A 13376-nucleotide genomic window follows, 5' to 3' on the forward strand; every position below is an offset into this window, starting at 1 on the left:
TATTTAATACCATAATGAATTAAATTTAAGGCCTATGTCAAGTATGACAGATATGAAGGAATATGGAAGTCCCAGAATTACTTAGACTTCCACATAATTGAGGTTAAGGTGAAGTTGCTGAGTTTAGAATAACACTCGAAATGCCACGTTAACTTGGACACTAGAGGCAGAGACATGGGTTTTCATAATCTTTCCCTTAACTAAGACGACAGTTCCACGTTTGTCTTGGTTGTAGTTAAATTATGGCGTGTCAATATCTGTATCTAAAATGTAAGCCTAGAATTCAGATTACTGAATTTTAGAATGTTTTTAGACCCTGTGTAAATAAATGTTATACATAGAAATAGAAAGTATTTCAATGATACTGTAGCTTCCTAACATTGACGAATATTATAACCATCTATAGATGAAACGTGTGGCTCAAAAGCATGGATTTTGGTCACAAAGACGTTTTAACCAATTACTCAGTGTGATGAAAAAAAAGCCCATTATCAGAGGAGAAAATTAATATACTAATGTTCCTGTAAAATCAATATTTTAGACCCATTTACTAGATTGCTGTGCCCCAGTGTGTGGGAAAGAGGGAAGATGCGGTAAATAAATTGACAGATGTACTTATCACTCCTATGAAAGGAGTGGAGGTGTAACGGATGTGTCCTGAAGCACAAACACCATCCAAAATATAAAGAAGACAAAAACTATATAAAAACACTCCACTAGACAGGAAACAGTCAGTTTCTGCTGACATACCCAGACGAGTTCTGAATTGTATGTTTATAGAGACAATTTAGGGAAATCGTGAACTGGTGGGAAAGACTGCTCCTGCACAAACTGCATACTTGTGGCCAGTGTCAGGACGAGGAGGAGGAGTGAGTGATGGTTTGAGTGCTTACAAAAGCTTGGTCGACTTCCATTAGCAGAAATGACACCTTTGACAATAAGACCCCCCCCCCAATCCTCCATCCTGCAGACTCCAGGCCGGGAGCCAGAGGAGAGGGGGGTTGAACTGGAGCCAGCTGGGCTCGCAGGACCTACTCCTTGGAACACATGATTCACTGCAGTGAGTAAGGCCAGCCGCAGAAGAATCACAAACACCGTCACAGTCTAATTTTACAGCACTAAGGTTTACAGTACAAACAGATGGAGACCCTACATGGACAAAAAAATTATAGAGGAGTGATTTCACCAACTATTTCCCCCTTTGCACATTTCTTACTGATTCGAAGAGGCACTCGCTGGAATGATCAATACTGTGGAACAATAAATTTGTCATTTGTTCCAGGGAAGACACAATAAAACCAGGGCTAAGAAAGGACTGACACATTCTGGGTCTAAACGGAAACAGACAACATGATGTGGATTTTTTTACATTTAAGGAATTCAGCTTGTGATAAAGTGCAGTGAGGTCAGATGTTTGGCATCTGAGCTGAGTCAAGTGATGCTTTGATTTAATACAATAACATGAGACAGACGTCACAGACCAGTTTTAGTGTTTTTCAGTCCAACTTTAAGGACAAACGATAACAGGAATTGGCGTCTGAGGAGTCCTTCACTTATCAGACAGGAGACTGAAAAGGTGCTAAAAGGCCATTCAGAAAGAACAATAATGCACTTTCATTTAGGAACCGGAGCCGAGGCCACACCGCACTCCTCCTGTGTTATGACAACAGTGGCTTGGGCCAGTCAAGCAGACCACAGGCTGATGTGCCACAAATCTGTTGGACCAAGACGATGGAGCAGCAGTGCCACACATTGAGAAAGGTTTCTGGAGGACAGTGCGCAGTGAGCAAACACTTCTCAACTCATCCTCCTGTGCCCTCTATGTTCATCCCTGCTACCTCCACTTGCAGAGAAGTTACAGTAGCGTTGCTGCCCCTTTCCATTTTCCACCGAACGCTTTGGTGCCTCAGGTTTCCAACAAATGGTAGCAAAGCAGTTCTTACCAAAAAACACACAGTGCTTAAGTGGAACAGCCTGATTCCTGTTACCCTGAAGTGGTGCTTCGGAGAGAGCAGCGGCCTCATTTTGTACCGCCTCGAGTCCCAGGTCCACAGTCATGTGTTAGTCAGTTTGTGAAGAGTACATTTTGTGTGCTGGCCCACAGGAAGAGTAAAAAAACAGCCTCCTGTTAGAGGGAGGACGTGTGTGCGAGTGTGGAAGTGAGTCCAGGTTGTCTAGACAGGAGAAGCTTATGTCTGACTATGAGTCTTCACTTGGCAAATCATTGTTTAGAAAAGCCAGGATATCCAATTCATTGCAGACCTAACTTTATATAATTCATTTTGCAAATTATTAGTTGATTATTTGATTTTTTGACAAAGATCATTATATTTGTACATTCTGACTTTTTTTAATGTGAGTATCCATGGCTGATCTCTATTTTAGAAAATTGTCAAATAAGAATTAGGGGTTTACAGCCATTGAGACAAAACAAGCCATCTTAATATCTGATTGCTGACATGCACTGAACTCCGGATATCTTCTTGAGTTACCCCAGACATTTTCCAGAACTTTTCCTGCCAGTCACCTAGTAAAATGTCAGGTAAAAGTCAGAGTGAGCCCATGTGAGAATACAGCAGGAAAAGGTAAGCAAGTTGATGGCGTTTATAACTAAACAAAAAAACTAAAAGAATACAAATATCTCAGGATGAAAAAGAGGTGCCATACACGTAGAAGATGCAGACGAACATGTCAACTTGAAAAACCCTACAGCATTTCTACAGGGTTTCAAGTGGCACCATTGTGCAACAAATTCAGAAACATCTGAAGGCACAAAAATATGCAGAGAATTCTCTGAATTGTCAGAGTTCATTCGTTATCATAATGTTATCTTGCAACTATAAATGGAAAAGCCCAAATTCCTTAACCGTAACTATCTTGTAAGCAGAGCAGCACAGGACGTAGGAGCTGCCTAATGGAAACAGAGGTCAGAACAGGAGTGAAACTGATTTTCATCTGTTACAGTACATCGACCTTTCGCACAGTCCTCCTCATTCCCAGCCGGGCCAGATGGACTGTGTCTCTGTCAGGACCCAGCTGCTATGGACATGGGAGAAGTACAGCAGTGATAATTGGTTTTATGCTTTTAACTTGGTAGTGTTATGTTGATTTTATATGCTTTGGTCCTGTATGGGAAGCTCACTTACATAATCTAAGTTGTGCTAAAGAGAAAATAGAAAGTTTGTTGTTTGTTTATACAAATTGTTTATATTTTAAAATAGCAGAGTGTTGATGGCTTAATATTAATCTTAAATTGTAGAGCATAATAGGAAAAAATCCACCATGAAGAGGGCGGGGATAAAAAAACTGCCAAATACTTCACTGGAGGACTGAAATCCAAACTTATTTTGGAAGAGGAAATAGCTTCTGTGTTACCAATTGACTGGACTTGCCAGAGCAAAAGAAATTGAAAACAATTTAGAAACAATCCCCACTGTCTTTCCAGGATCTCTGCCACTCCCTTTCTGCTGTCTGGAGTGAAGGCCAGTTGGAAAAGGCTTGGTCTCTTCCTGTCCCCTCCGATTCTCTGTGCTGTGCAGTTCACAGGCAGTCAGCAGAAAATATGTCCAGGAAATTGTAAATCTCAAAAGTTGCCCAGATAACAAAATTAACCAATTCCAAGCCAGACCAGCTGTAAATCAGCTAAGTCAGTTGTCATACCCTCTTTAACAGTGTAGAGCTTCCCGCTGTCCGCTAACTTAAATTCTGCTTTTTACAAGCTATAATACACAGTGATTCAAAGAGTAGAAGCACATCTCACTGTGGGGCCCTTTACAGCCACCATACTTGTTGCAATGTTCTGGCACACAACAAAGTCAGCCAAAAGCAATTTGTCCTGAAATAGATTTATTAGAGAAGCAACAGACATATTTCTCATCAGGCCTGGCTGAGAACAAGACTGCAGGCCGGTTTCTCCCCCGTGCCCCAGCAAAACAACCTCTTTGTATTTACACAAAGAGGTGTAATGTGCTATTTGTTCTTGATCAATCATTTAAATGTTCCATTCGTACCAAAGTAAAAACAAGGTTAAACCCTAGAAGCCAATAAAAACAGGAGAGCAACACTGCAGCTCCTGATCCTGACTGCTCGAGATGACCCTGCCTGATAGAAGGATTTTGATGTGTGGGTGTTGTCCAAACCTGCAGTCCGCACTGCAGACACCGACTACGAGTCAGGGGCAAGTGGGCGAGAGCTGAGCCAAGGAAAAGTGGGTGTTAGCAAGTCAGGGGGTCCGCAGGGTCCAGGGTGTGACCTCTGACATGTCTCTGACTGGACACCGGGGTGCCCATGATAGAAGCTATATACATGTGAGCCCCTCGGTATTACTTACGCCATGTGGGACAGTTAAATTTGGAAATGTTATTAGTGCAAGAGATGGTAGGTAGGTAAGTCAGACAGTGAGAAGGAGTTATTTACATGTGCATGAATAAGTCTGTTGGTGTGCGTCTGTGTTATGATCCAGAGACGGATTCATAATCTCCGTTTACTAAACATTAGTGTAAAACAGATGGAGCCCAGGTTCCAAGGACAAGACGCCACAGTTGAACGGCGGACTGCCAGTCAGGAGAAGTGACTCTGGTGCACGGTGCACAGAGCTCAGAGCGTGTTTAATAAACACAACAAATTGGTGGAGATGAAAACAGTTAGAGGAAGAACATGATTAGCTCTGTTTGCTTTAGATAATGTCCAAAAACTTTCCAAAAATAGTATAACTGGGGGAAGTTGAGGTTGAGCCCGGTGGACACCTTCAGTAAGACTGAACTCCACATCACCACCAAATATATGAACACTGCCTCGCCTGCTGTTCTCTAAATGATTCCTGCATTCGCTCCACTTACTGAAAGTTTTGCAGATGTCAGACACAGCCTTGAAGACGCGGTCCGAGAAGTTGACCTTGACCTTCATGTGCTTCATGTTGGGCAGCTGGAGGCGCAGAAGTTTGTGCTGCGGCGTGAAGAGCAGCCTGGCATCAGCTTGGATGCCGTACTTGTCCAATGTCCAGTGGGTTTTCAACAGCCATGTCTTTTTCTTCTCCCACCACAGAGCATGGTCTGACCAGTCCTTCTTCACATCTGTACAGAGGAATAAAAAAAATAGAGTGGATTAGTTTTAATAAGAACTGCAGGGATGAAAATAAAAACAGAAACACATCATATCTCATAACAAGGCAATGGCTACATCAATACTACTACATTTTAGTTTGGAAACCCTGGCTCCTATCGATAACATGACCCCCTTCCAGAGGAAAACAACCGGCATTAGCCTCGACTACCAGTGTAGGACGCAACATGGATAATCAATTGCAAGTGTTGCTAACCCTGTTGTCGTTGCTAACAGCCGCTGCTACAAATGCTTACATGCATAGAAGACAAGCAATTCTCGTGTACACTGGCATGTGCCTGCCCAGTGCACTTGAGAGGTCACGTGATATGCGTTTTCAAGTGTGTTAGTATGGACGGGGATTAATACTGATATGGAGCCAAAATGCTTGTGTGGACAGAGATTGTTTTATTTTGAAAAAGCTGTTTTCAAACTACATGTAGTAGTATGGATGTAGACTATATTGGTGGTGACCATTTGTGTGTCACTTGTGTCACCAAGGTAAAGATATTGTAGGCAGAGGGAAGGTGTAACTAGAGCGCTCAGGCTGTATCCCTCTCACTGTACTGACCTAAGCTCACCAAATTTGTCCCTTCAGGGGGCAGGGGGTCACATTCAGGATGAAGGGGGGGGTGGCAAGAAAAGGTTTGCACGGGGGCGGTGAAGTCAAAGTGAAAGGGAGGAGACAACTGAGTGCGTGAAAGACGTGGCTGTTTGTATGACACTGTGGGGATATCAGTTTCATACCTCCCTTTTTGTTCTATAGTCACACTATGATCCCTCCAAAGCAGACACAAGCCACCCAAAACCCCACATAGCTCCCAGGCTTTTGCTCCGCAGGGGCTCAGAACAATGGGGACGGACCTGTGGTCTCATGATGTGTGTCTGACTTGTGAAAACAGCAGGGATTTAAGGGAACTCGAAGCAGCTGGTTTTCAGGATCACCTTGCTCTGGTTTCTGTACGAACAGCTAGTTATGGGCTGAGGTTGGGGTTTGAGCTGCAGTTCACTTCAAAGCTAAAAGGTAAAAAACGCAGTAGTCCCAAACTCAAGGAGAGCATTTGTTCCTCTGCTTCCAAGTCATATTTATTTAACCCTCTAATGGCAGGCGGCATCTGTGGCTAAGGAGGTAGAGCGGGTCGACTACTAACCAGAAGGTTGGTGGTTCTGGGCCGCTCCACATGCGGAAGTGTCCTACGGCCGGATACTGAGCCCTAAATTACCCCTGACGGCTGTATGTGAATGGTGATGGTTAAAGAGCAGCATATAGTAGCGCTGTATGAAATAAGAGCATGAATGGGTGAATGTGGCTTGTACTGTAAAGCCCTTGAATGGTTGAGAAGACTAGAAAAGCACTGTTTACCTTCACTGAATAGCTAAGTATGCTAGGCTGCAGGTCCAAATGAATTGCAGGTTAGCTGGCACAAGAACAGAAGTCTTGGCTGTTTACGTGTTCCCCACGTCATGCATGTTGCCTTGTGCAGATTATGATAGATAAGAATGAGTGAACAGGCCGATAGTTTTGAAGCTAATTGTACTTCCAGATATCCCCCTGAACATTGAGGTCATTACTCTAGCATTAGTCCAGGAAGGCACTTCCTAGAACAGTGTCTCATTTCCTCCACCCACACACCCCTTCATCGCTTCTCCAGCCTTACTGCATCTTACTCTGGGTTTCTTTTTCTCTCTCTCTTTCTCTCTCTCCTCTCAATGAGTCAGTGTCCAGACACAGACGTTGGTTTCCTTAGTCATCGTTTAATCAAAACATTTAATCTGAACTGTGTTAGGTCTTTAAATCTGCTGTGTCAGTAGTTCTGATAAGGGGGAAAAACCTGATCGAGGAGAAAATGTTGTCATGTATTGTCACAGCCAATGTTTAATATCACAAGAAACATTCATCCTAAAAATTTGACTTTGAAACACATCACTAGAATGTGAACCTGTCCTTTAAGTGAATAATGTATCACTGCATAATACAATAGTTATATTACATACATTTTTCATGTCAGGTAGCCTTGCACAGTGCTATAGGGCCACAATCAGCCCCATCACAAGCTTTGAGAACTCAAGGTCACATTATCAAACAGTCCACAATCTGAAAATATTCCCTTTACAATTATATAAAAGACAGAACAGCAGAAAAGTCTCACATTTAGGATGTTTAAACCGGCACATATTTGGTATTTTTCCTGAATAAATAATAATAGTTATCAGACTTGTTGGAGTTTCTTTCAATCGACAAACATATGAATCTATTTATTGTTTCAGCCGTACCATTGTAATGAGTAAAGCTGGGTGATAGGAATTTAAATCACTATTGCGATTATTTAAAACTTTTACCACGATAACTTTAAGCCACCCCGCCCCCCCCCCCCATCCCCCAGATCGTGATCTGCCATAGTAATGAATACATAACAGTGAGTCAAAAATAAGAATGCTTTAGGTCAAGGAATCCCAGCTCCATTTTGATCCCCATGAGGAAACATCTATTTGTGTTCAAGGCTGGTGGCCCATTAGCTAAATGTGGTATATATACACACACTACAAGAGGAAGACCACAGCTACAAATGGACAAACTGAAACCATAATGCACTACTAATACATAGCGTAGTGAGCAAACAGCAGTTACAGCAGGGCCTGAGTGGAGTCTTTCAATTTAAGCTTCGGCTGTTGCAATGGTCATTCATGTCCAATAAGAAATAGTAATGCAACATTATTTGTAAGAGTTGGACAAATTACCTGCAAGATGTAAGAAACAGCTGATCTGTAACTCCTAAAATGTCCAAGTTTTTCTATTACGAGTAAATGCAACCTACATGCGTCATAAGTATGATGCTGATGTTACCCTCTGGTGATCTCCTCTGTCTGTCAATCAGGCTGCTTGGTGCCATGGAAACCTAAACCTTGAGTGGCCTTCCGTTTTCCACCAGTTGCTATTGTTTTTCCTGACCTTAACTTTACATAGGGGCATTCGTATGCATTGTTGACACTCTCCTGCTGATCCAGTTTATAAAGCGGAGTGAATGGGATTAGCGGTTGAATTGGTGAAACAACAGATTGGCTGCTTTGACCCAGGAAACATGACGGCTGCGACGAGGGGGAGATTACACTGGTGATTGAGATGGGGAGGAAAGTTTGAGAAGAAGAGTGGCCGACAGCATCTCAATGCACATGTCACTGTGAAGGCCTTGTGTGAACTGCATTGGGTTGTTTGTCAAGCTGTTGGGTTTTATACTGTTTACTCCGATAGGCTGACACTTGGGTGTTTCACTCAAGAGAAAACATTCCAAGCTTTCTTTGACCCTCTGTGAGTTGCTCTAGCAGCATGGGGTCTAGCTGTCATCGCTCCATCCTCATGCCTCAGCTGTGCAGAACACAGCTTCATTGCCACCGTCGGGAAAAACTGTTCCCTTAAGTATACAGCCGCTATTAAAGGCTGAAATAATAAGAGGGGAAAAAGGAAGGGGGAAATTGAAAATAGAGCTGCGTGTATTTTTATAACTCTTCTCACTGTTTTTCCTCTCACAAACTTATAATTTCTGGTGTCTGGGAGAAATGCTAAACAGCTAGCATTAACATTTGGCACTCCAGTATTCACCACAGACGTTCTATAGCAGCGTCTTCATACTCAGCATGCATGACCACCATACAGTCTGTGGCAAGGCATGAATGCACATCTTGGCGGGTCTCAGTTACCCTCAACACACTCCCACTGGCCCCTGCTCCACTGTGTCTCTGTCACTGCTCACCACCAAAACCTCACTGGACATATTCTCTCCTACTGCTTCCTACACGGTGGTTCGAGGTGCTGTGATTGGACAAGGGCAGCTGGGAAAGGCGTCCATTGGGTTCTTTCAGCAACAAGGTGGAAACTCAATCCACCGAGAAGGAGGGAGAGAGGGCCAATGGCATCTCCCAGCTAAAAATACAGCCTGCCAAGCCTGACGTAATGCAGCAGCCAGAAGAGCGGGAGTGGGGGGTGGCTTAAGTAATTGGTTGCATTAAATGTGGACCCACAGACCCCGAGTGGACTGATGCATGCGTGTATGTGGGTGTGTGCACGAGGAGGGCCTGAGAGACAAGGGGAGGGGAAACAGAATGACAAAGACATGTTTTATGACCTCTGCAGGACGTGAAAGATGATACGGAGTGTGTGTGTGTGTGTGTTATGCGTGCAGAAGTGTGTGCAGGTTTGTCGGAGGGAGGGTGTTCTTATCCATCCATTAACGGCATTAGCTCTGTGTGTTTGTACGTGTGTGTGCTTTAACAAGCTAAATTAATCCATAAATTCTGTCAAACAGTTATTTTCATTCAGCGCCATCAACGCCGCAGCTCTTGACCCAGACGTCTTCCTCTGGTTTGTGCACCCGATGACACAAATAGAGATGCTGCTTCCAAAACACATGGATTAATACTGTAATATTCTAAGTAGCATTTTAACAAGATAAAGGAAAAATCAAAACATTTAAACTGAGATTAAAAGCACTGTTGGCACCAAAAAAAAAAGGAAACTGAACTGTCCCTCTCCTTCCAACCACTTTATTCGCAACGTCCCTCCCCTCCTACTCGAAGTGGCAGCTATGTTTGTAGAAGCCTGTCTGTGAGGGGGAGGGGACAGGACAAAATTGGAGAGGATGAGACAGAAGGAATGAGAGAAAGGGCATGGAAAGGAGAGAAGAGGAGGATGAGCAGAGGACAGGGAGGAGCTCAAACCGGGGACGAAACAATATCAGAGGGAGTCGGAGCAAGTCGAAGAGAAAAAACTGCTGTATTTAATTCAATACTAGAATTTTTAGTTTGTGTACATTTCATACAACATATAAAACAATATCCATAATTATCGCACAATAATTTTCATCAATAGCAACAAAGAAATAATGTGACATTTATCTTGACAATTATCCAAATTGACTGATGTTGACATGTTTTATCTTGATATCCATTTCGTCCAGCCCAAATTTCCAAACATTACTTCCTGAGGGATTGATGACAAAGCCAAAAAAAAGTGATGGTGGTTAGAAAGTGATCCTGGATCTGCCTCTTTACCTGCATATGCAACAAAAATGTTCATTGCTTCTTTCCTGACTCATCCCTCCACCAAGTTTGGTGCAAATCTTTTCAGACGAACATTTAGTTTTTCTCCTTACAAGGTTTTGTCTCGAAAAGCTGTGATAGTCAGCTGACGCCTAAAGCAACACGCAGGCTCATTTCTAGCATCACTGATGGAGGCGATTTGAGAGGAGACACAATTTGTGTCAGGACCTTTCACTGTGTTTGCATAGTGAGCGCTTTTATAATAATGTTTTTCACAAGAGGTCAGAGCAAAGCTGTTGTTGTCAGTGATAACCAGTGGAAGGCTTTGTCATTTTCCACCATCAGCTGATAAAAACATTACAAGGGGGTGAGGCTGGTCTCACTGTTTCCTTGGTGACTCCTGGCTGACGCCCCAGGTGCAATGGTGCATGGCGACAATGTGTTTTTATATATAACAAAGCACACACAGCAGCAGGTTTTTGTCTCTCACACACACACACACACACACACACACACACACACACACACACACACACACACACACACACACACACACACACACACACACACACACACACACACACACACACACACACACACACACACACACACTTCATCCCTCTTTACAACATCAAAGCCCTTCTCTTTCTAAATATATTCCACGTCTGATGCAGGGTGAAGGTTGCTATTGACAAGCTAAGATACAGGAAGCAAGTGTTCTGTCCCTTCCTCAAATTAGATCTGTAACTGTAAATGGCCTTTAGGCAGCCGCTCGCTCGTGCAGTCACGCCAGATTATATCGCCATCAGATACACAACATGTATACAACAGGTTCGATAGAGACAGGCGATGATGTTATCTGTCTCGCAGACATGAGATAGTGGCACATTTACAATGGGAGATTGAAGTGATACAGGAAATTCAACAACCATTGGACCAGAAACAACCAGCATTTGTCGACTCCGCTCCATCTGAGGAGCAGACAAACGCGTTTCTGGACTTGTGACAAAGAGATGGAAAGATCATCTCACTCATCTTTTTCAGTGCATCTGTATCATCTATTGACACAGCTGGCTACACGTCTTGTTGCCAGACTCCAGACACCAGCAAAGGTGAAATCATTGACTAAAGTGTTGATGTATTTCAGTCAAGTCCCTCGTGTATTCACTAACCAATACCACTTAAACCCAAGTGCTTTCCGTTTACAGGCCCAGTTGACTGAGGTTAGCTGAGCATATTTCAGTCAGTTATTATACAACAGCTCAGCTTTCTGCCAACAGTCAATAAAATTCAAAACAGGCCATTTATCACAGGCATTACTATGCAAGACACATTGTATTCAGACGGAGATTTTGCAAACAGGCTTTTCAAGCAGGTTAATCCTTACGTGACAAAGCATTTGGACAAACAGAAAGACGCTGGTGTTCAAGCTTCTTCAGATGCAGAAATGGGAAACAAAAGTTCATCATGGTTGTGCCCTGTGTCAGTGATACACACACAGCTCATGTCATCTTGAAGATTTCACTGCTGGTTGATTTTGCAACAGCTCTATTTAGTGGTGGTAACAGCGAATAAGGTTTAATATTAGAGGTTAGGTTTGGAGGGAGTAAAACAAACGATTGCTTTAAGAAAGAAGTCCGTCATTCTGTAAGCAACTGTGATCTGATTTCTTTCTGCACACGGCATGAGTTTGGAAACAGCAGGACACAGTGAAAGGAGTTGGTTACCTCACAGGAAAATCTGAGGTGTGCAGGCCCTCGTCTGCAGCTCTTCATCTAACCACTCACTATGGCTGCTCCTCCCTGATCCATTACTTTCTTTTGATCGACTGTCAAATACAGCAGAAAATGACTGCTGTCTTGTTTTGTAGATGCAGTTTTAATGAACAACAGCAGTTAGTGCTTAGATCTCTGAAAAAACACACTGCAATTCCTGTGGTTTCTTCATAATAAAATTAAACATGTATTTCACCTGTTAAATGCTTTTATTGTGAAGCTGTGGAGACAGGAATCTTTTTTGGGGGATTGGCAGCAATTAAACAAAGTTGTTTCTGGGAATGTCACCATGGACACAGTTTACAACACAATTCAAAATACTATACAATACTACAAATACTAAAATATTGCAATACTTGCTTCAGTGGGCCATACACCTCATTCAGATAGTGAAAAATGTAGTTTTTTCCACACAGAGACACAATCCGGTCTAAAACTACATAACTTGTTGTATATATTTTCAGAATGCAACATTCTGCCGGATTACACAACACACACATGTACTCTCACACACCTATAGGCTAAAGAATGTAAGATGAGCCTGGGCTATGCTTCAGGATAAGCCTTGTAAACAAGCTGTTAACACTTGGGCTTCAGACCAGATCTCTGGTGCACCAAGGTTCACATCTTAGCTCATCTGAGATCTCCAGAGGATGAGATGAAACCGTTTTGCTAGAGCTCAGGTCGACAGAAGAGCTGGGACAAAACACAGAGGCCTTCAGGTGAAGATGTGGAGGCCAACTGATTGATAGAAAACAGATATTTTCCTGTGTGAGTGTAGTGAAGCAGAAATCTTAAAAGGAAATTTAGGAGCATCCATTGAGAGCAACAGTGCTGGCTCTGATGTATTAGTAGAGGCCTGGACGGCCATTAGAAGAAACCTCCTTGGAGACATATAGTTTGTATCCATTTGTGTCATAATCCAAACACATCCAAACAGAGGGAGTACTCCCCTCCGCCCTGACACAGCTTTACACAATTAAGCGTTCAGGGACCCGCTGGAATAATGACATTACAAACTCTGTGCCTGAGATCAATGGTGCAGTTAGACAATATTCATCTCTCCTTGTACCCATGTACACATCCTGCCAGACAACCCCTCAGGACTGTGATAAGCCATCCCAGTGATGCATCTACGAGGTCAACAGGAAGCTCAGTCGCTCGACAGATTCTTGCTGCACATTTCTAGAAAACCTCATCAGAGTTTGCACGTTAATGCGACACTTTGGAATATTCGAGGCCACTAAGTGTGATTGGTTTCAGGTTTAATATCTGGAAAAACTGCAGCAATGCAGAAATATAAAAATTATGAATATAGAATAGTAAAGTATCAAGTAGTAAATGAGAAAGACTTTGATAATAAATCAAATATTTACTAGTTACAGCTTTTTAATTGTGAAAAATGTGCTGCTTTTCTATAATTTGTGACAGGACAAACATTCACAATGTCGAGCAAAGACAATTGCC

General features: G+C 42.8%; 1 protein-coding gene across 4 annotated transcripts in view; it reads right to left on the bottom strand.

Moving 5' to 3' along the window:
• The window catches only part of fermt2 (fermitin family member 2), a 39046-nt gene that overhangs the window by 17462 nt on the left and 8208 nt on the right, over positions 1-13376 (bottom strand). For all 4 annotated transcript variants that reach the window (XM_034575485.1, XM_034575482.1, XM_034575481.1 and 1 more), the window contains exon 3: positions 4839-5072. In XM_034575485.1, coding sequence (XP_034431376.1) covers positions 4839-5072 — 234 coding nt within the window. The remainder of the gene's footprint in view (positions 1-4838; positions 5073-13376) is intronic.

Source organism: Hippoglossus hippoglossus, chromosome 22 (assembly GCF_009819705.1).
Source record: "Hippoglossus hippoglossus isolate fHipHip1 chromosome 22, fHipHip1.pri, whole genome shotgun sequence".
NCBI classification, from domain to species: domain Eukaryota; kingdom Metazoa; phylum Chordata; class Actinopteri; order Pleuronectiformes; family Pleuronectidae; genus Hippoglossus; species Hippoglossus hippoglossus.